The sequence below is a fragment of the Carcharodon carcharias genome, chromosome 6 (genome assembly GCF_017639515.1).
Source record: "Carcharodon carcharias isolate sCarCar2 chromosome 6, sCarCar2.pri, whole genome shotgun sequence".
NCBI classification, from domain to species: domain Eukaryota; kingdom Metazoa; phylum Chordata; class Chondrichthyes; order Lamniformes; family Lamnidae; genus Carcharodon; species Carcharodon carcharias.
Window position 1 is genome coordinate 18,106,067 of NC_054472.1, and position 24,477 is coordinate 18,130,543.

Below are 24,477 nucleotides of genomic sequence, written 5' to 3' on the forward strand. Positions count from 1 at the left end.
ATATTGAGGCACTGCAGAATACAACAGTGCCAGAGTACTGGCCTTTGGTTAGATATTTGAGTGCTAATTGAATGCAGATAATTATTAAAAGAGATTGAATTCATATGAGTATGTATAAAATTTTATCGTGCTCATTATTACTGACTAATTCTTCTCTTTTCTAGATAAAGCAAGAGCGACCAGAACGAATGCCTGATTTGAAAGCACTAGTAGATAAAAGGTTTAATGAACTGAAAAATTTAAACAAAGATGAGGATCTAATCAAAAATGATAAATATATACACTTCAAAGGTCAGTTGAGGGAGATGAAAAAGCAAGGTAAGTGTTTCTGTATTTAAAACATCCATATCATTGTTTGCAATTTGTAACCTCATGTTGGAAACCTAACATTGTTATGGTTTTTAAAGGCGTTACATACCATTAATGAAAATGTAAAATCATAATGCCCAGCAGTTCAGTAAACATTGGGACATATGAATTGCTGCCTGAGAAGACCATGGTCCACCTAGTCGGCTTTCCACCATCCTGACATTGTTTCTGTCTCATCTGCTGGTCGTGTGTCATATTGCATGTTAGTGACTATCTAACATTAACCTATGCTAACCTGTCACTTGGATTGTTTTTGACAATTGTTTTCAGCAATCATGATGGCTCTCAATTTTTCCTTTCTACCTCCATGAGCTCTCTACCCTAGGCGTTGAGCATACTCTGCCCAGTCTATTGCCCCTTTCAGTGCACTCCCGTCGCCAGTGCTGGGGCTATGTTTCACACACTCAAGCCCATACACTATTCCTTCCATTCATTTAGTGCCTGCTTTTCCAATTCCATGCCCTGCTTAGTAAGCCTATAGCTGCTGGCCCCAAAACACCCCTATTCAGTATCATTTTAAAAAGAGGTTTGTAGATTAACAAGGCATTGAAATCTTCTCATTTTGGTTCTGTTGATGTGCCTTGACACCATAGATGTTTTACTGTGTGTGATCTCATATTATGTCACTCAGGGATATTTGTAATTGATTGGATGAACAATTTAACCAATTGAGATGCAATAATTACCAGAGGGCATCGCATACAAAAATAAGAGTATTCTTGCTTCCCTGAACAGTTTCTGTAAGCTTTTCTCTGTTACAAACTGCAGGATATGTAACTTGTTTTAATCATCAGACTAACTTTTTCCATAACATTATATCTGCATAGAGGGTTGAATGTGTTGCATTGTCTTGCATGTATGGTGAATTCTTTGTTAAACATTGCACCAACAAATCCAAGATTGGTGATTATGGAGCGGTAGTACTGGCTTGTGAACTCCTGTTAATATTACATTTCAGCAATTTTTATACTCACCCAGGGATCAAAATGTAACCATATGAGTGGAGCAGGCAGGCAAACACACAAAAAAAACTGAACTGTATTGCTCCAAGGCCAAGTATTGAACATGTAGTCCAATTTAGCATTTCATCACAAATAACGTAATAAGATTGTTAGAGCACCAATTAGCGATAATTTGGCCTACAGTTATTGTAGCTTAAAAATCTAATGTTGGCAGGCATATTTTGGCATTTTCATTTCTGCATTATTTTTACCTCCCTACCTTTTTGAGTCATTTTCAGGTCAAATGAATGGGCAGATATAGCTTGTTTCCCAACTGCTGCCAATTCTGCTGTGCAATTCATTGCTTTGGCATGTGTAGCTCCACTGACATCCCACATAATTTTTGTCTAGGAGTAAAGAAGAGAGGTCTGATGCCAGTCTTCAAGAGAATTGATCTGCATTTGATTTCAATATTAGTGAGTAGGCAGTGTTGTAGAGGATACCAACCACCTGGATCGCTGTATCACATTTGGACCCCTTAAATGTAAGAGTACAGGGGCAAGTACCAGAACATTGGGAAATAGCTGACATAGCACCATCTTTAAAATGGGTCATAGGCAAAACCCAGGAAACGACAGCAAAAGGAAAATATTACAGATGCTGAAAATCTGAAACATAAACAGAAAATGCTGGAAGTACTTAGTACCCCAGGCAGCATCTGTGGAGAGAAAAACGAAGTCAAGGTTTCAGGTCAGTGGTCTTTCATTGGAACTGAAGAAAGAGCTGTTAACAGATTTTAAGTAGGTACATAGGCAGAGGAAGGAGGCGAGGGGAAAGAACAAAAGGGGATGCCACCCTTGCTGTTATAGAGTTTAAGGCACAGAAGATTAATTGGCAAAAGGGACAATCGTACAAGCCAAAGGGAGATGATAATGGAACAAATAAAGAGGAGCATAAGTGGGAATAGCAGAATCATTGCCTACAACTGCCATCTGCAAAAATGAGGGCAGAGATTATGATCTGAAGTTGCTGAACTCATTTGTTGAATTTGGAAAATTGTGAACTGCCTAATTGAAAGCTGAGATACTACTGCTTAAGCTTACGTTGAGCTTCATTAAAACAGTGTAGGAAGTCAAGGTCAGAGTGGGAGTGCGGTGGAAAATTAAAATGACAGGCAACCAGAAACTCAGGGTTATGCTTCCGCACCAAATGGTTCTGTCAAGTGGTCACTGAATCTATGTTTGACCACCCCAATGTAGAAGATACTGAATTGTGAGCAGCGAATGTGGTATATTAAATTGAAGAAGAACAGGTAAATCACTTTCACCTGGAAGAAATATTTGGGGCCCTGGATCATGGGAAGGAAGTAGGTTAAAGGGCAGGTGTTACATCTCCTGCACTTGCATTGGAAGATGCCATGGGAAGTGGAAGGGCTGTTGGGAGCAGTTGATGAGTGGACCAGGGTATCGTAGAGGGAATGGTCCCTTTAAAATGTTGAAAGGGGAATGGAGGGGAAGATGTGTCCGGTGAAAGCATCACACAGGAGGTGGCAGATATTGCATAGGATTAACCGTTGAATGTGAAGGCTGATGGGTTGAGAACAAGGGAAACCCTGTTGTGGTCCTTGGAGGGAGGGGAAGTGATGAGAATAGAATAGTTGGAAATGGGTTGGACACAGTCAAGAACCCTGTTAACCATTGTGTGGGTGTCGGGGAAATCCTTATTTGAGGATATATGTAGATATATCAGAAGAACTGGTACGGAAAGTGACATTGCCCAAACAGATGCAACAGAGACAGCGAAACTGGGAAGCTGAAAGAATGCATAATGAATTACTTAAATGGATGTGGAGAGAGGGATTTGAGCCTTGATTTATGGATTGAAAGTCTGGCCTAACAAATTTACTTGAGTTTTTCAAGGAAACCATGGCAGAGGAAATTCTGTGGATGTGATTATAGAGTGCACCAAGGCATTTATTTGATGGTGCCACAGTAGTGATTAGTGTACAAGGTAGGATGGCATGAAATAAGAAAAAGCTTGTGAGGTCAGTTGAAAATTGATTACACCTGAGAAAGCAAAGGATAATTGTCAATGGAGCTTCATGGTAAGGGGTCACTAGGAGGGTATAAAAGGGATTTCTTTGGAGTCATTACTCTTCATAATACATTTGAATGATTGGGAACTAGGGACAGAAATTTGTCTTCTGAGAGGGATGATTTCCCCAATAAGGAAGGGGCAACCCAAGTACAAAAGCATCCGAATAGATTGAGAATGTGGGCTGATAAGGGAGAAATTACATTTCATGTGGATAAAATGTAAGGCAAAGAATATTAGGAAAGAAAAACAGTAAGAAGACAATAATAAATTGGTCTAAGCTGTAAAACATAAGAGAGCAATCTGGGGCATTGGTGGATAGAACTTGGAAACAACAATACAATGTATTTCAGGCAACCTAATTGTTGCTGTATAGCCAGAGGAATGAAACATTGTTATGGCACAGCCGATGGTAAACGCTGAGCTGCTCAAATCCCAGAGGGAATCTTGAAACAACTGTCGCAACTATTTTCTAATTTGTATAAATTTTGAGATGCGTGCCTTGAATTCAGTAGTAATAAGACCACCAGGGCTTATAAGTTTCTTACAAAAAATTAGACCTTTATTAATAGAAGAAATGATTTTAAGCATACCCAGATCTACAAATTACTACTATGATAACTTCTAAATCCCCTAGTTAATCTAGCTCCCAGTTACACTTTCATTAAGGCAACAGTAAGACACACAGATTTTGAAAGACCTAGACAAAGTAACATCCTGAAACAGTCAAATTTAAAGTGATTTTTCTTAACTTCAGTTATTTGTAGACAACACCTTGAGGCTTAGATGCTGGAGGCTTTTCACGCTTGTTAGATCTTAGAATTCCTTCTCTTGCACACAGCCTTTTCTCCTTTATCCATATTTTCCCCTTTATTCATATTTTCCCTTTTTGAATATAAATTCCCATTGTTTCACTATGTCTTTGGACTTTACCGCTCTAATAGTAAAAACCTCTTATGGTACCAATTTTACCAGTAATCCTTGGGAAAAAGAAACACACTGTTTCTTAAATTCTCCTGGCTGTTTGAAACATTTCACCCCTCCTTTGAAATCAATCTAGTCTAGTTTATTTAAAAATACAAATGTCCCCTTTACACCTATGTTTACCTACTTAACATTTCAAACCTAGCTTATCTTCTGTTACTCAAAGCCTTCAAACTAGCTGCCTTTAATTCAATTAAGCCCCTCTCTCTCACTCACACATACACACATACATACACACACACACACACACACACACACACACACACAACCCCACTATTACTCTACTTTACAATAAATTCCAATAACGTGAAAATTATTATACCTTCCTGACAGCATACATTTGAGACCTGTCAAAGACAGTGATATAGCCACACAAGCCATTTTGAGCTATCCCAGGTTTCTTTTTATTCTTTCTTGGGATGTGAGAATCATTGGCAAGGCCAGCATTTGTTGCCCATCCCTTGAACTGAGCAGTTAAGAGTCAGCCACATTTTTGTGGGTCTGGAGTCACACATAGGCCAAACCAGGGTAGGATAGCAGATTTCCTTCCTTAAAGGACATTAGTGAACCAGATGGGTTTTTACGCCAATCGATGATGGTTTCATGGTCACCATTACTGAAACTAGCTTTTAGTTTGGATTTATTAATTGAAGTTAAATCCCACCATGGCAGCTGGTGGAATTTGATTCTGTGTCACCAGAGCATTAGCCTGGGCCTCTGGATTACTAGTCCATCTTATTTTGAAATCTTTGCAGCCAGAACCAGATCTTTAAATGCCTGAGCAATGCAAGACTTAGTGTATCCTGAGAAAGTGAATATCTGAATTCCATAATGTTCAGAACCTTTCTGTCCCCAATCAGCCTCCAGCCCCCAACCTCAACACCCGCAACATCCACACTACCCTCCACCTGTCTCCTGGAAGAAATCACAATGTTGGTGGTGAAGGGGGACATTTTTGGTGCCAAGCTTAGTTGGTAGGTTTGTTGGGTGGGTGGGAGGGATTTCTTTTGCCTTTTATGTGGTTTTATTTTTAAGGATATGTGTACTGTCATGAGCTGCATTTTGGAGAATTTGTTTGATAGAATGTAATTGGAGAGAATAATTTAAGTATAAGAAGTAGAAAATAGCCCATCGGGAAGGAAAGAACATGTGTTTAAATGTTGAAGAAGCAGAAATCTTTGGGCAGTGACTGTATGAACTAACTCCCAACACTGGACAGAAAGTTTTATTATAAGCAAAGGTTATTAATGGTGCTGACATAATTATGATGCAGCGTCTAAGCTTCAGTGATTTTGGTGCGCATTCTTGGTTTATTGTAGTTAATGCAGGCTATCAATTTATTGTAGTGGAATTTTCATTTTAAATAACTTTTCCTAACATTTTGAGCATTTGTTTCCCTTGAGTTAATATAATTCATGAACTTTACTTGAAAGGAACAAATTGTGAAATTCCTTTTAATTCATGGTTTCAGCGGGCAGATGATCAAAGCATCTTAGAAGCAGCAGATTTAGTTTGCAGTTTCATTCTCACAGTATGTTCTACTTTTTGGTTTATAATTTCAAAGTGCCAGAGACCAAAGGCACATTATTTTCTTTTAATATAATTTATAATTTTCTTTCTCTTCCTGTTGAAATTCTCAAGGACATGTTGTAACCTCTGAATGCCACTTTGAAGTAATTGCCTTTGGTATTTCTTTGATTGTGAATGTTCCTTCAGAGGGTTTACATTTCAGGGAATTTTGGAGGCAAAAGCAGTGTGTGTGTTTTGATATAAAATAGACACATTGTTGAAATAATACACGTGACCTCTTTCATGTAGGCAACTGCATTCTAGTGTGAAACGTATCCAAATAAGCAATGGTGATTGTTATTCAATAAGGACTCTCCATAACATTGATTTTGAAACTCTATCAGAAAGTACCTTGTAAGGTCACTGTGCTAGAGAATGGCTTGTTGCTGTCTTAATGCGTAAACTATAAGAAAAACAATTATGGGTTTCTTCCTTTTGGACTAATATAGGTTTGTATCACAGGTTGTATTACATGCCACCTTTTTGCAAAATTTTCTTTTAGTATGATGTCAGCTTCCAAAAAAATGCTGGTGGAACCTAGCTGTACTTTTCTACACCATCCTTGATTACTGCGGTGCTGGTCTCTAACTTAAGGTTTTATAACTCATCCTGTTCAGCTCCCATCAAAAAGGACCATAACCTATCTCCCAAATCCATCCCTGTCCATGGATTTTTTTCTCAGGGTGAACTTGAGGATGCGCATATGTGCAAAGCTCTGTGGTTGAAATCCCATATTATCCTGTGACCTAGACAACCTATTTCTACTTTTTCATTATTGTCCACCTCTGTTTTTTTACCTAGCCACTGTTGCTGGTGAAATCCTTATCCATGCCTGGTCTCTAAAGCTCCTGCCCATATAAACTTTAGTTTGCTGAAAGCAATGCCACATGTAAGTGATCCAGCGCCAGATCCTGTTCAGTTAGCAGCAACTTGACTTTGCATAATGCCTCTTAATGTCCCAAGGTGCTTTGTAGAGGAGAGGAAGAAAATGTATACCGAATAGTCAGTAAAGCACACAAGGATGTTCGACGTGATAGAGTGCCAATGTGCAGGCTGCTTTGTCTTGGATGGTGTTAAAAGGCAGGTTTGCTCTGTCTGTGATTAGAAATAAACTGGCTTAACATTTCATTCCATGCTCCCTCCATCTATTTGCATGTTTCTAACAGATTGTAGACCACACATGCAAAAGGCATAGCTATCCAATTCAGGTCACAAGGGGGTGCCATTGTTACACTTGGATCCTACTATTATCCAAGCATATATAAGGCTGTCATGAAAGCAAAATATTCATTATTTAAGAAGAGTCATGGATGCCAAAGATCCCAAACACTGTATCTAAGACTGATCTGAGTCAATTCCAAAAACTGTATCGAAGACTGACCTGAGTCAATAGCAACAGGGAATGGATTTGAAATATAGTGATTGATAAAGTTGACCCTGAAATTATTTAAGAAGCAATGGGCAGTTCCAAAATTGTAGATAAACTGTCTTTGGATGGATGGACTGAATCACCTTCAGCCATAATTACCTTGTGAACACACCATCTTAATTCCATGACCTATTAGACCTATGTTCCAGTTTGTACCCTCTGCTGTCTTGACTGTGGCTTGTTGTACAGCTGTTGTGCTGAAGACATCTGCTCCAGGACCACATGCACCTGTAGCCAAGCTGTTCCAACATCTACAACATTGGCATCTACCTGAGAAAGTGCAAAATTGCCTGGGCATGTCCTGTCTTCAAAAAGCAGGACAAATCCAGTCTGGCTAATTACCATCCCAATCAACACATAATGGAAGATGTCATTGACACTGTTATCAAGTGCGTTTACACAAATAACTTAGCTTGGCCTAAATAGCCAAGTGGTTATGGTACTGGGTTTGTAACCCCAAGAACAAGAGTTCAAATCTCACAATGGCAAACTATGAAACAATGTAACTTCATCTGAAACAGATGGAAACAGGTTTACTCAAAAGAGTATCAAGAGTTCAAATCTCACAGTGGCAAACTATGAAACAATGTAACTTCATCTGAATAGGAACAGATGGAACCGTGTTTGTACTCGAAAGAGTTACACAAATAACCTGCTCACTGGTGCTCAGTTTGGGTTCCACCAGTACAATTTAACTCATTATAGTCTTGGTCCAAACACAACAAAATAGCTGCTCGAAGTGAGATGAGAGTGACTGCTCTTGACATCAAGGTAGCATTTGACCGAGTGTAGCATCAAGGAGCCCAAGTAAAACTGAGATTGATGGGAATCAGGTAATGGTGACATACCTAGCTCTCAGGAAGATGGTTGTTGTTGTCCAGGCCAATCATCCCAGCCTCTGGATGTCACTCCAGGAATCCTTCAGGTCAGTGCCCTAGGCCCAACATCCTTCAGTTGCTTGGTCAATAACCTTCCCTCCATCAGGTCAGAAGTAGGGATGTTCATTGATGATTGCACAGTGTTCAGTACCATTTGCGACTGCTCAGACACTGAAGCAGACCTTGTCCAAATGCATAGATAAAAACAAAAAACTGCGGATGCTGGAAATCCAAAACAAAAACAGAATTACCTGGAAAAACTCAGCAGATCTGGCAGCATCGGCAGAGAAGAAAAGAGTTGATGTTTCAAGTCCTCATGACCCTTCAACAAAACTAGGTGAATCCAAGGAAGGGGTGAAATATAAGCTGGTTTAAGGTGTGTGTGTGTGGGGGGGGAGGGGGGAAGTGGGGGGGGTGGTTTGGGTGGGGGGAGATTTGGGTGGGGGGAGAGAAGTGGAGGGGGGGTGTGATTGTAGGGACAAGCAAGCAGTGATAGAAGCAGATCATCAAAAGATGCCACAGACAACAGAACAAAAGAACACATAGGTGTTGAAGTTGGTGATATATATCTAAACGAATGTGCTAATTAAGAATGGATGGTAGGGCACTCAAGGTATACCTCTAGTGGGGGTGGGGGGAGCATAAAAGATTTAAAAATACTTAAAAATAATGGAAATAGGTGGGAAAAGAAAAATCTATATAATTTATTGGAAAAAAACAAAAGGAAGGGGGAAGAAACAAAGCGGGTGGGGATGGAGGAGGGAGTTCAAGACCTAAAGTTGTTGAATTCAATATTCAGTCCGGAAGGCTGTAAAGTGCCTAGTTGGAAGATGAGGTGTTTTTCCTCCAGTTTGCGTTGGGCTTTACTGGAACAATGCAGCAAGCCAAGGACAGACATGTGGGCAAGAGAGCAAGGTAGAGTGTTAAAATGGCAAGCGACAGGGAGGTTTGGGTCATTCTTGCGGACAGACCGCAGGTGTTCTGCAAAGCAGACCACATTGGGAGCAACGAATACAGTAGACTAAGTTGGGGGAAATGCAAGTGAAATGCTGCTTCACTTGAAAGGAGTGTTTGGGCCCTTGATCGGTGAGGAGAGAGGAAGTGAAGGGGCAGGTGTTACATCTTTTGCGTGGGCATGGGGTAGTGCCATAGGTGGGGGTTGAGGAGTAGGGGGTGATGGAGGAGTGGACCAGGGTGTCCCGGAGGGAATGATCCCTACGGAATGCCGACGGGGTGGGGGGTGAAGGGAAGATGTGTTTGGTGGTGGCATCATGCTGGAATTGGCGGAAATGGCGGAGGATGATCCTTTGGATGCGGAGGCTGGTGAGGTGATAAGTGAGGACAAGGGGACCCTATCATGTTTCTGGGAGGGAGGAGAAGGCGTGAGGACGGATGCGCGGGAGATGGGCCGGACACGGTTGAAGGCCCTGTCAACGACTGTGGGTGGAAAACCTCGGTTAAGGAAGAAGGAGGACATGTCAGAGGAACTGTTTTTGAAGGTAGCATCATCGGAACAGATGCGACGGAGGCGAAGGAACTGAGAGAACGGGATGGAGTCCTTACAGGAAGCGGGGTGTGAGGAGCTGTAGTCAAGGTAGCTGTGGGAGTCGGTAGGCTTGTAATAGATATTGGTGGACAGTCTATCACCAGAGATTGAGACAAAGAGGTCAAGGAAGGGAAGGGAAGTGTCAGAGATGGACTACGTGAAAATGATGGAGGGGTGGAGATTGGCAGCAAAATTAATAAATTTTTCCAAGTCCCGACGAGAGCATGAAGCCGCACCGAAGTAATCAACGATGTACCGGAGAAAGAGTTGTGGAAGGGCGCCGGAGTGGAACTGGAACAAGGAACGTTCCACATACCCCATAAAGAGACAGGCATAGCTGGGGCTCATGTGGGTACCCATAGCCACACTTTTTATTTGGAGGAAGTGAGAGGAGTTGAAGGAGAAACTGTTCAGTGTGAGAACAAGTTCAGCCAGACGGAGGAGAGTAGTGGTGGATGGGGATTGTTTGGGCCTCTGTTCGAGGAAGAAGCTAAGGGTCCTCAGACCATCCTGGTGGGCGATGGAGGTGTAGAGGGATTGGACGTCCATGGTGAAGAGGAAGCGGTTGGGGCCAGGGAACTGGAAATTGTTGTTGTGACGTAAGGTGTCAGAGGAATCACGGATGTAGGTGGGAAGGGACTGGACAAGGGGAGAGAGAAGGGAGTCAAGATAATGAGAAATGAGTTCTGTGGGGCAGGAGCAAGCTGACACGATCGGTCTACCGGGACAGTTCTGTTTGTGGATTTTGGGTAGGAGATAGAAGCGGGCCGTCCGAGGTTGGGCGACTATCAGGTTGGAAGCTGTGGGAGGAAGATCTCCAGAGGAGATGAGGTCAGTGACAGTCCTGGAAACAATGGCTTGATGTTCATTGGTGGGGTCATGGTCCAGGGAGAGGTAGGAGGAAGTGTCTGCGAGTTGATGCTCAGCCTCCACGAGGTAGAGGTCAGTGCACCAGACAACAGCAGCACCACCCTTGTCAGCGGGTATGATGAGAGAATGGAGTGCAGTAAGTTCAGAGAGAGAGAGATTAGAATGGGTGAGAGGAGCAGAGAAATTGAGACGACTAATGTCACGCCGACAGTTCTCAATGAAAAGATCAAGAGAAGGTAAGAATCCAGAGGGCGGGGTCCAGGTGGAGGGAGAATATTGGAGGTGGTTGAAAGGATCCATTGAACGGGGAGAGGACTCCTGCCCAAAGAAGGAGACGAAGACGGCGGAAGAAGAGTTCAGCATCGTGCCAAGCCCGAAATTCATTGAGGTGAGGGCGTAGGGATATGAAACTAAGTCCTTTGCTGAGCACTGAACGTTCAGCATCGGAGAGGGGAAGGTCAAGGGGTATAGTGAATACTGGGGCTGGGATTGGAAGATGGGGTGGGGACGGAGGGACAGGCAGGGGTGGAGGGTCCTAGATGGGTGTTGGTGTCGATGAGTTGTTGGAGCTTGTGTTCCTTAGCACTTGAGAGAAAGAGAAAAAGTTTCTTGTTGAGGCGTCGGATGAGACGAAGAATAAAGTGAAACTGGGGGCTCGCGCAGCTTTGAAAAAGGGTATGGCGGTGCTGCTGGAGGGAGAGGTCGAGTGTGTTCATATGGCGGCGCATGGCACTGAGTGTGGATCTCAGAATGTGACGGGAACAGCAGTCCGAGAAATGTTTTATGTCCCAGAGATACCTGTAATCCTGGGTGGGTTCGAAACATGAGGCGTGGAATTTCAGGTGAAATCCATGTTGAGTAAGTCGGAGATGGAGACAGTCACTGAGAAAGGAGATATGGCTGTGAAAGCAGGTTTTAGTACACAACTCTTTCTCCGGTACATCGATGATTACTTCGATGCTGCTTCATGCTCTCGTCGGAACTTGGAAAAACTTATTAATGTTGTTTCCCATCTCCACCCCTCCATCATTTTCACGTAGTCCATCTCTGACACTTCCCTTCCCTTCCTTGACCTCTCTGTCTCAATCTCTGGTGATAGACTGTCCACCAATATCCATTACAAGCCTACCGACACCCACAGCTACCTTGACTACAGCTCCTCACACCCTGCTTCCTGTAAGGACTCCATCCCATTCTCTCAGTTCCTTCGCCTCTGTCGCATCTGTTCCGATGATGCTACCTTCAAAAACAGTTCCTCTGACATGTCCTCCTTCTTCCTTAACCGAGGTTTTCCACCCACGGTGGTTGACAGGGCCCTCAACCGTGTCCGGCCCATCTCCCGCGCATCCGCCCTCACACCTTCTCCTCCCTCCCAGAAACATGATAGGGTCCCCCCTGTCCTCACTTATCACCCCACCAGCCTCCGCATTCAAAGGTTCATCCTCCGCCATTTCTGCTAACTCCAGCATGATGCCACCACCAAACACATCTTCCCTTCACCCCCCCCTGTCGGCATTCCGTAGGGATCGTTCCCTCCGGGACACCCTGGTCCACTCCTCCATCACCCCCTACTCCTCAACCCCCACCTATGGCACCACCCTATGCCCACGCAAAAGATGTAACACCTGCCCCTTCACTTCCTCTCTTCTCACCGTCCAAGGGCCCAACCACTGCTTTCAAGTGAAGCAGCATTTTACTTGCATTTCCCCCAACTTAGTCTACTGTATTCGTTGCTCCCAACGTGGTTTCCTCTACACTGGAGAGACCAAACGTAAACCGGGTGACCGCTTTGCAGAACACCTGCGGTCTGTCCGCAAGAATGACCCAAATCTCCCTGTCGCTTGCCGTTTTAACACTCCACCCTGCTCTCTTGCGCACATGTCTGTCCTTGGCTTGCTGCATTGTTCCAGTAAAGCCCAACGCAAACTCGAGGAACAACACCTTACAGCTTTCCGGACTGAATATTGAATTCAACAACTTTAGATCCTGAACTCCCTCCTCCATCCCCACCCCCTTTCTGTTTCTTCCCCCTTCCTTTTGTTTTTTTCAATAAATTATATAGATTTTTCTTTTCCCACCAATTTCCATTATTTTTAAGTATTTTTAAATCTTTTGTGCTCCCCCCCACCCCCACTAGAGGTATACCTTGAGTGCCCTACCATCCATTCTTAATTAGCACATTCATTTAGATATATATCACCAACTTCAACACCTATGTGTTCTTTTGTTCTGTTGTCTGTGACATCTTTTGATGATCTGCTTCTATCACTGCTTGCTTGTCCCTACAACCACATCACCCCCCTCCACCTCTCTCCCCCACCCCACACACACACACACCTTAAACCAGCTTATATTTCACCCTTTCCTTGGATTCACCTAGTTCTGTTGAAGGGTCATGAGGACTCGAAACGTCAACTCTTTTCTTCTCCGCCAATGCTGCCGGATCTGCTGAGATTTTCCAGGTAATTCTGTTTTTGTCTTGTCCAAATGCAGCAAGTTCTGGACAACACTCAGGCTTGGGCTGATAAATGGCAAATAACGTTTGTGCTACACTAATACGAGACAATGACTATCTCCAACAAGAGAGAATATAACCATCTCCTCTTGACATTCAAAGGCATTACCATTGCTGAATCCCCCACCATCAACATTCTTAGATTCTCCATTGACCAGAAACTTAACTCAAAAAACCACATGAATACTGGCTGTAAGCACAGGGCAGAGTAACTCAGCACCTGACTCCCTAAAGTCTTTCCACCATCTGCATGGCATAAGTCAGGACTGTGATGAATGCTCTCCAACTCCTTGGATGAGTGCAGCTTCAACAACCTCAAGAAGCTTGACACCATCCAAGACAAAGCAGCCTGCTTGGTTGGCACTCTATCATCAACATTCCAACCCTCCAGGTGGTCCGTGTCCATGTGCAGCAAGTCCTGGACAACACTCAGGCTTGGGCTGATAAATGGCAAGCAACCTTAGAGATGTACTACTGAGAGACTTCTTTAGTTGAACAACAAACTTTATTTATAGAGCTGTTGGATTCGCTGCCTACGTCGAGCAAGGTTACAATACACTCCACAGACTAGGAACACTCTGCCCTTTATAAGATTTACCGCGCTCGATGTTGATTGGCTGTTCTGACCACGTGACCCTTACTTAGTAATGCTGCCATTAAAGCAACAATCACCACATCCCTCCCCCTTTAATTCTTGTTTTACATTCCTTATTTACACAAATTACTTCATCCATGTGAATAGAAAACAATATCAAAAATCTTAGAAATAATCACACTTGCATTTTGTCATGAATTCAGATTATACACTTAGGTCCAGCAATTACAAATCAAGTAATTGAGGGGCTCTCCTACAGGGTACCTCTTTTGGCACAGGCAGTTCGTTACTATTTGATTCAATGGAGACATCAGTTATGTCAATAATGGAACGATCAGTTACTTCGGTGCTTATGGGTTCGATAACATTCCTTGGTGGTAACATTGACTGTGGAAGTGTCTCTCTGCTCCTCAGATGATCCAAGTGTTTACGAATGATCCAGCCTGCCATGTCTACTTAGCATGAAAGGGGTCTAGTCTCACAGACAATAATCCCTGGGATCCAGCTTGGACCACTACCAAAGTTTCTTACATATACGGCTTCATCTACCATAAATTTCCGGGCTGTGGTTTGCAAATCATGGCTTGTTTTCTGATTACCTTGGTTCTTCTCTACCCTCCCTGGTAAATTTCAAAATACGAGGCTCAGTCTCGTTCTGAGATGACGCTTCATAAGCAGTTCTACTGGTGGATCTCCTGTTGTTGCATGCAATAGCTAAGAAGGAAGCGTGAGATTTTGGTTTCCAAGGTTCCTCCTGACAATTTTTTAGGCCTGCCTTGAAAGTTTGGATGGCTCGCTCAGCGTTTGATGCTGGGTGGTAAGGCGCAATTCTGATGTGTTTAATGCCATTTAGACTGGTGATGTTCTGAAATTCAGCACTTGTAAATACAGCTCCATTGTCTTATACAGTGACTTCAGGCACTCAGAGTTGAAAAGCATGGGCATAACCTTTCAATGGTAGCTTGCGATGTAGGTAATTTCACCTCAAAAAAACCTCCATCCATTTTTAGTAGGTGTTGGTTATAAGCAAAAACATTGCGCCTAGAAATGTACCCACATAGTCTATATGGAGCTGCAACCATGGCTGGCCAGGCCATTCCCAAGGGTATGGGGGACTGTGGCTGGCAACTTATGTTGCATTTGACACTGTTGACAGTGCTTGACTAGCTTCTGAATATCTGCATCTATACCTGGCCACCACACGTAACTCTTGGTGAGCATTTTCATCTTAGAAATGGCAGGATGAGCTCTGTGTAATTTGGTTAGGAGTAGTTCCCTGCCTGGCATAGGAACAACTACTCTTGCTCTCCAGAGCATAATGCTATCCTAACAACTCAATTCGTATTTGTGGGTAGAAAATAGGTTCATTTCCGCGGAGACTGGCTCATTTAAACCATCCTGTAAGTATCTGGTCTCTCACTTTGGACAGAAGCAGATCTCGATTGGTCCAGTTCCTGACCTGCTTCACGCAGACTGGCGATGTGTCTAAAAAGTTCAATGGAAAGACGGTTTCTTGGGGATAGGAGTACACTAGGTGCTTTCTTGCAAGGGTAGGTGGCTAAGAGCGTCTGTGTTCCCTGTGTGTATCCCAGGGCCGGTGCTTGAAAATGTATTTGTAGTTGTACAGAATTAATGCCCATGACTGAATTCTTGTTGAGGCTATCGGTGGGATAGCCTTGTCTTCTTTGTAAAGGCCCAAAAGCAGTTTATGATCGGAGACAATAGTAAATTGCCTGCCATATAAGTACTAATGGAATTTTCTAAGTCCGAAGACTATTGACAGTCCTTCCTTCTCTATCTGCAAATAATCTTTCGGCCACTGAGAGGGTTCTTGAAACGTAACCTATTGGCCTCTCGCAGCCATCATCCATTTCTTGGGATAACACTGCACCAAAACCATATGGAGAGGCGTCGCAGGTTAATATCAATTCTTTAGATTGCTCGAAGGGCACTAACAAGGTTGTGGACTGCAGCAGTTGTTTTACTCTGTTGAAGGCTTCCTCCTGTGGAGCCTTCCAGGACCAATGTTGGTGTTTCTTAAGCAGTATGTGCAAGGGGACCAGTATAGTCGATAAGTTGGGTAAAAATTGCCCGTAGTAGTTTACCATCCCTAAAATGATTTGAGTTCAGTGATATTTGTGGGGGAAGGCACCTCCTTTATCACCTTAACCTTTTCTTCTATGGGAAGTAATCCTTGGGTGTCTACATGGTGCCCCAGATAGCTAACCTCAGTGGCTTGGAAAGTGCATTTCTCCTTTTTTAGGCAAACTCCCGCTTCCAGAAATCTTTTTAATAGCTCCTCTAAATTTGCTAAATGCTCGGCCTCTGTCGATCCAGTTATGAGGACATCAAGGTACACTACAGCTCGTGGTAATCCCTGTAGCAAACTCTCCATCGTCCTTTGAAATATTGCACATGCTAAGGACACAACAAAAGGCAGGCGCGTATGCTGGAATAGGTCTTTGTGTGTGTTTATTGTGACATACTCCCAGGGCATGTTATCTAACTTGAGTTGCTGGTACGCATGGCTCATATCCAACTTAGTGTAGGATTGACCTCCTGCCAGTTTTGCAGTACAAGTCTTCAATTCTTGGAATTGGATATTTATCCAATTACTTGGAGGCCCGATTAACTGTCAGCTTATAAGTGCTGCCAATGCAGACAGTCTTATCCGGTTTCAGTATGGGGATGCCCATTCCGAAAGTTGAACCGGCTGTATGATGCCTAGTTCCTCCAACCTGTTTAATTCAGCATCCACTTTTTCTTGTAAGGCATATGGTACCAGTCTTGCTTTAAAAAATAGGGAGTTGCCTCTGGATCAACATAAATCTTGGCTTAAAAGCAAAATACTGTGGATGCTGGAAATCTAGAACAAAAAAAATACCTGGAAAAACTCAGCAGGTCTGACAGCATCTGCAGAGAGGGATATAGTTGACATTGAGTCCGTATGACCCTTCGTCAGAACTAAGACATATAGAAATGCGATGAAATATAAAAGATATGAACTAGAAGGGGGTGGGACAGGAAAGCTCGATAGGGGGCCAGTGATAATTGTAGGCCAAGAAGAGACTGCCAATGGTGTCATAGACAAAAGGACAAAGGGGTGTTGATGGTGGTGATATTATCTAAAGGATGTGCTAAAAGGGACATTAAAGGAAGCAAGCAGGACAAGCTAGTGGCAGATGGCCCTAATGCGGGTGGGGTGGGGGGAAGGAATCGAAATGAGCTGAAAGGTGGAGATGAAACAATAGATCGAAATAAATTTTTAAAAAAAGAGGGAAAAGAAAAAATATAGCTGTAAAAAAAATGATAAATTATTGGAAAAAGGGGGATCGGCAAGGGGGTGGGGATGGAGGAAAGAGTTCATGATCTGAAATTGTTGAACTCAGTATTAAGACTGTAAGGCTGTAAAGTGCCTAGTCGGAAGATGAGGTGCTGTTCCTCCAGTTTGCGTTGGGCTTCATTGGAACAATGCAACAGGCCAAGGACGGTCATAAATCTTGGCTTGTAAGCCTTTAATTTTTCCCAGTTCATCACAAAAGACACTTGTAGTTTTTCAACAAATCTAGCAGTTCTCCCGCCTGCACTTGAAAAATCTTGGACCAATTTAACTTGATTTATTTTAGCCAGTCATGGCCCAGAAGGCTTGGTCCTTCCCCAGTCACTATTATTATTGGGAGCTGGGCTAACTGCTACCCATAGCTCACAGATACCATGGTGGTGCCTTTTACTTTTATTGCTTTTCCTGTGTAAGTCTTCAACTGGGTTCTGTCCAGGCTCTAGGGTTGGGTACCTTCTCTCAGGTACTAAAATGTGTGCTGACCCATCATGGGCCTGTTGCCATATATCCACCTCCATAACTAGAGACTTCCCATTCAAATGGAGTGTGACAATAATAGTGTCTGCTTTGACTGCTTTAAGATTAAAAAGAGAGTGAATGTCAGAATCAGTTATGTCACGCTCTTTTACATTATGTACTTTTAACATCATTGCTGGCTGATTACTTGGCAGTGTGTACTTAGCTCTGCACTGCTTTATCAAATGCCCTATTTTGCGACGGTAATAGTACTCGGCCTCCTTAAATCTGAATATTTCAGGAGTGCCATTACCCCCACATTGGTAGCATTTCAACTTCAAGATCACTCTCTGCCTCCGGTATATATATTTTTTTGATTTCTGTGTGATTGGGAATGATTCCCGCTTAGCGGCTGCTTCAGCGGTTTTCGTGCGACACCTGGTTGCAGGTTCCCGCCTTAACTGGTAAATGGCACCATTTTGTAAACTTTGTAGCTCCTGCGAATCATTTTCAGCTCTATCCCCATTGCTCATTTAAAAGTTACATTGACTTCTGCAAGCAGTCAACGCTGAATGGTGTCATTGCGTACATCACAAACTAACCGATCCCATAGCACGTCGTTTAAGGTTGCTCTGAAATCACAATGTTCTGACAGTTGCTTCAGCTTAGCATTATGAGTTGTGATTGATCCGTCTGGGGCCCTCACCCTCATATTAAATTTGAATCTTTGCATAATGACCGATGATTTGGACTTAAAATGGCCCTTCACTAAATCCACGAGTTCACTGAATGATTTTGAGCTGGGTGCACTTGGGGCTGTGAGACTGCGAATAAGGTTGTAGGTTTGACTCCCACAGCCATACAAGAGAATTGCTATGCACTTTGTCACCTCCTCCCCTAGTTTGTTGGCCTGGAAATAAAACCTGATGCATTGACTCCAGTCCTCGAGTCAAATGGGTCGATCCTCCCGAAGAGAGGCATCCTAGCGAGTATATATATTTTTTCCTTTCTTTAAAATGAGATACTCTCAATTGTAGGGCGAGAAGTAGTGTCAGGATCATTTTATCCTGGTCGCCAGATGTAGTCATGCAGTTCCAAGATGCTTCTTTAGTTGAATGAAGAACTTTGTTTACAGAGCTGTTGGATTAGCTATTGATTCTAGCAAGGCTACAATACACTCCCCAGGCTAGGAAAGCTGCACCCCTTATAAGATTCCCTGTGCTCAGTGTTGATTGGCTGTTCTGACCACATGACCCTTACTCAGTAAGACTGGCCTTAAAGCAATAATCGCCACAGTAACATTCATGCTACATTGGTACCAGGCAATGACCATCTCCAGCACAGTGTGGCTACAGTGTGTACCATTTGCAAGATGCATTACAGCAATTCTCCAAGGCTTTTTCATCTTCACCTTCCATAGCCATGACCACACTACCTGGAAGAGCAAAGTCAACAGATGCCTGAGAACACTATGACTGAAAATTTCCCTCCAAGTCGCACACCATACAGACTTGGAATTATATCATTGTCCTTCATCTGCGCTGGGTCAAAATCCTGAAATCCCCCTCCCAGGTACTTTGGGAATACCTACACCACATGGACTGCAGCGGCTCAAGAAGGTGGCTCATTACCATCTTCTCGAGGGAAGTTAGGGTTTGGCAACAAACGCTGATCTTGCCAGCAGTGCCGATGAACAATTTTTAACAAAAATGCAGCTTCTTTATTTTCCTTCACTTTTTTTATTCATTCATTTCAATTGCAAAGTATCTGGTCCTGGCTTCATAGCCCCTTTTGAAAACAGTGTGATAATTCACAGTATTGCTTATCCTGCTAGCTTGTGGCCAAGAAGTTAACATTATCCCATGAATCTCAGAAAAGTATTATAAATATGTTAAAAATCATGAATCTGGAGATACTTCCTGTTGACAAAATCTTACTTCCTGTTGTTGCTAGAAAGCAAAACTCCTTTGCACCAATCAATTCTACTTTTCCTTCCTAAATTGCCATACTTAGTAACAAATAATATAAAAACAAGGTATTATACAAAAACAAGTGCAGAATATATGGCTTTAATTTGGGGACTGAATTATTTCAATGTTTGATCCAATTTAACCAAATACTTGGTTAAAACCTGTTATATATTTAACTTTTTCTAGTTCTGATGAAAGGTTATTGACCTGAAATGTTAACTCTGTCTCTGCACAGATGCTGCCTGGCCTGCTGAACATTTCCAGCATTTTCTGTTATTTCAGATTTCCAGCATCCACAGTATTTTATTTTCACGTTATTTTTAGATTTGTGTTGTTTCTTTTATCCCCTTCCACCCTATGGAAAGGCTTTGACCTACACTTTGGTATCCCCTGACACTTGCACCCAAATCTAGAATTTAGTATATTGGATGCAGATGCATACCCTAATGCTTTGTTCCCAATGCTCTGCTAAGATTGCAGTTTGGTGACTTTAATTTCCATAAAAAAGTGATTACATTATCAGTACACGCACTAGATGTCATAATTCATTAATTTATTTGAGGATTCTAGTGTTATGAACACTTTGTCGACTGACACAGATACAAGGGGCTGAATGGCCTGTGTTGTAAATTTTCTATGACTCTATGAATGCAGTATTGCATTTCCAGCAAGGCCGTTTCTTCAGAATATTATATGTTGGATTATTGTGTCCTGTGAAATTAGTTATTATTTTACCTTTTTGTTATTGACCAGTGGCTCTTGGATAGTGTACCCAAGGTACCTGAGATTAATATGTTGCATGTTGAATATTTATTATAATAAACTGACCACCCATTCATTAAGTAGGCTTACAGCAATAAATATGTGATGGTCTTGACTTGCAGCACATGGAGCTGATTATGTGGTGTCAATAACTGTTGGAGAGCAGCATATGTGCATTCAGTGCCTGTCAGGTACCCAGCTCTGGCGCCATGGACCAAGGCTGCATTGTCACCTCCATATTTCTTGTTCAAAAGTACCTCCTTCCAACATGATTGCCAAAATCTGTTTGTTCAGTGTTTTACTTGTATTGTGCCAACAGCAGTGTTGACCTGTTGGGTTCTTGGTGACATGGGAAAGTAAAACCTGTAACTCTGGTTATTGCTATTGGTTGCTTAAGAGTCTCTGTGTACCTTGGAGTGGTTTGATATGTTTTCTGACAAGGTAATGGTTTTGGTAGCCGTTAACCTCAAGTTGCTCTGGCATCTGTCGACTGCTGAGCAAGAATTTTGTACTAGGTAAAACTGGCCTGGTTGCAGGGGCTTAATGTAAACAGCCTGCTTAAACTTTAGAAAGTGTCATAGAAACCACTGTTTTCACAAATTGCTGAATTTACAGTGAGTTGAATATTAACTTGGATCCCTGGAAGCGGTATAAATGCCAAAAAAAAAAGCAGTGTGACTCAGTATGAGTCATTTGCTTCAAGTGATTCTGAAGTTGTGCGCATTGAATTATTTGGCAGGCATTCTGTTTACTGTGCTATAGATTTTTTTTCTAGGAACTCATGATTACATTTAGTTCTTTTAAATCCTGCTTTGTAATAAGATTAGTTAAAAGCGCCAATGTGCATTCAGCCTTTTATTGCAAAGTGAATCATATTCACAACTAGCACAGAATGTAGAGAACAGTTCACTCTGACAGCCGTAATGTACTTATGGCTCTGTACTTGGAAGAATGAATTTTGCAGGTCCTATTTTGTTCCCAGTACACTTCAGTTAGAATGATTATAGACAGTGGAATACGGTTTGTAACCTGAGAAGAAATTTTCTGATTCAGGGAAGCATAAGTTGTTGGAGATTGGGGCCATTGACCTTTATGTAAGACTTTATACCCTTGAATGTGTAGGGCACAATGCCATGTACATGCTAAAGGAGATTACATTTTAGATTTTTTGAAATCATTCAGAAGTCCACTCAAAAATACAAGTCAGTAGCTGTGACAGCTTTTTGCCTTTGATTGCTTTCCATGTATCTCTTTACCATTCTTTCCTTCTCTGTTGTTCTTTCTCTCTCTCAACCTATAAGTTGGCTAATGTATAAGAGCAGCTGGTTCACTTTTTATGTGCCTTCTCTGGAGGATCTGGCCTGAAAAATGGAAGAGAGGGTTTTGTGTCCCCTGCAGTTGGCAGGTTGAGAGGGATGATGGTTTGTCTTTTGCACAGGTTCTGTTTGCAAAATTATATATTCAGATCTTTTGGGGATTGCACCAGAACTTAAAAAAAAATAAGATTCCATAAGGAGTACCCTGAGTATTAACCATACTGATTGTTTTCTTATCATAAATAGTTTAATACTGTTTAATATTGGATAATTAATCTATTTAATTATATGTGATTTGAAAATAATTTGGTTACTCTATTACATTGGTATTCAAATTTAATATGCTTTTGCACATATTTAGCAAGGACAATTGTAACATCTGGTACATGCTGTAAATAGAGTTGCAGGTTTGTGCACATGATCTACCTGCCATTTTATTTCTAGGAGGATGTGATAATGCATGCACTTCTGGATTCAGAATATTTAAAGTGAAGAGCCTGGACTATATATGTGTTGCAGAGAATTACCAGTCTGATAATTAGCTGATCATTAATAAGCTTATGTACAGTTCCATAGCACCAGTATTCCTCCAAGTAGGCATTTCTCATGTATAAGTGTCAGCTGTTTAACCATAGGGAGTATCATATCTGAACTCAGCCTGGGGTTCTCACCTATTGTCTAAACATGTATGTTTTTCAACAAAGCTCATTGGATAGTGATTAGGGTAATTTCCTCTCCCCCACCTTTCCCACAAGCCAAAAGTAGTTTCCTACTAATGTAAAATAAAAACTGAAAATGCTGGAATTACTCAGCAGGTTGGGCAGCATCTGTGGAGAGGGAAACTGAGTTAATGCTTCAGGTTGATGCTCTTTCATCGGAATTGCTATTACCGTTTTTTACTCCTGCCTATAGTGAGATCAGAAACTATAGAAAAGGTCAGAGATCTAACCTGGTATTCTATTGATCTATGAGCCAAACTCCCAAATTAACAAAGTCTATATTCCCTTACACCTACTTTGTTGAATTGGAGTTTTGTTTGGCTCAGTGTCACTTCTCTATTAGCAGTTTCAATGTGAACTTTACGAATTAACAGTTAACAAAATGGAGAACACATTATTTGCAAATCGGACTGTATCTCTGTACTGTGACTATTACCCTTATTTAAAGGTGCATGTCTTCCTCTATGTTCAAACTGATCTCCTACTTTGTGAAAAGGATTATGGTCTTGAAACTGACTTTTCCTGTGGTTGATTTGGAATGGATGCTAATAATCTAGAAAATAGGAGCTGAGTCAGCCCATCATTGGTGATTATCTGTCACTATAAATGCTGCAAGCCAAATTTTTAGCAACTTTTGTCTTGTCATTTTGTCGTAAGGTGCTGTATCAAACATTATTTCAGCTTTAATGCTGTAGCATAAGAGTGGGCATGAGTAGTCTGGAGCATGGTTTCTTGTTAGGAGCTGGAGCCCCTTCTTAATTTTTTAGGTAGATAATGAAATGCGTACAAAGAGAATCCTTCTGATCGAGATGCTCCTTTAATGCCAATGAGCAAAATGATATTTGAACTGCATCTGTTGAAGGTAGAAATACCCTCAATTATTAATGGTGATGCAAACTTAAACTACTGTGGTTTCTGGATAATTCTGTACTATTTCTCCTTTTGCGCAACGACAATAAAAGTCAGTTTCAAAGAGGAAAGCAAGCAAGAGGTGATGAGAAGGAGCTCTAGTAATTGAAAATTTGGATGCTGCTGAAACGGACTGAGGAAAATGAGATTTTGATATTGTACTTAAACAGAAGCTTCAATGGCACATGCCAACATCCTTTTATTACATGATTTTTGTTTATAGTAAATTACATACAGTATGATAAGGGAGATTGCCCAGAGACAAGAGCAATGAGGACAAAATTGAGTCTGGTTTTTGCAGGGAGAATAGGAAGTTTTATTTAGTCCGTTGGCATAGGTTTATTAATTCATGACCCTGAAAAACATTCAGCAACTGTACCAATGCATACTGTAAACTATGGAAAAAGTGATGTACCAAGGTTATTGTACTGTAGGACCAGAGGGAGAGTCATAAATTTCCTGCAGCTTCATCCATCTCCAGCAACACTGGATCTGAAGTGATGGTTAACTTTTCATATTAACTTCTCTGTGAAAGGAACAGTGTTGCTGATAATTAAGTCTGCAAGTAGGACAATCATTGGAAGAAGCTACACTGCTGGAAATCAGGGTACCAACTGTGTAACTATGAAAAAATTAAATTTGAATGCTGTAGATTATATGAACTGACAGTGAGGCAATAATTCAACTTAGAGATTTGCTGATTTGTCCTAAACTACTTGTTTTGTTCTCACAACTTGTTGAATTGCAAAATGTTTTATGGACTAAGTTGCACTTGCATCAACAGCCTGCTGTTCAGTTAGAAATATTTACCAGTTCTCTGGTTTTTCAGTTAGGTTTCTGCCTATAGCAAGTCATCAATGCTACTGCAGCAGCACCTCCCAAACCTGCGACCTCCACTACTAGAGGGACAAGAGAAGCAGGTGCATGGGAACACAGTCACCTTCATGTTCTCTTCAAAGTCGCACACCACCCTAACTTTGACATATATCTTCGTTCCTTATTGTCATTGGGTCAAAAACTTAGAGCTCCTTACCTAACAGTACTGTGGGAGTGCTTTCACCATATGAACTGCAGCAGTTCAAAAAGATGGCTCACCATCGCCTTAAAGGCAATTAGGGATGGGCAATAAATGCAGGCCTAGCCAGCAGTTCCCATATGCCATGAATGAATTGGTTTCCTCCACTGTACATGTGCCAGTGTGCATTGCTTACTCCC

At 42.0% G+C, this 24,477-nt stretch overlaps 1 protein-coding gene across 2 annotated transcripts in view; it reads left to right on the top strand.

The window, feature by feature from the left end:
- Positions 1-24,477, top strand: part of nsmce2 (NSE2 (MMS21) homolog, SMC5-SMC6 complex SUMO ligase) — a 176,567-nt gene that overhangs the window by 79,080 nt on the left and 73,010 nt on the right. For both annotated transcript variants that reach the window (XM_041190575.1, XM_041190574.1), the window contains exon 4: positions 165-318. In XM_041190575.1, the coding sequence (XP_041046509.1) occupies positions 165-318 (154 nt within the window). The remainder of the gene's footprint in view (positions 1-164; positions 319-24,477) is intronic.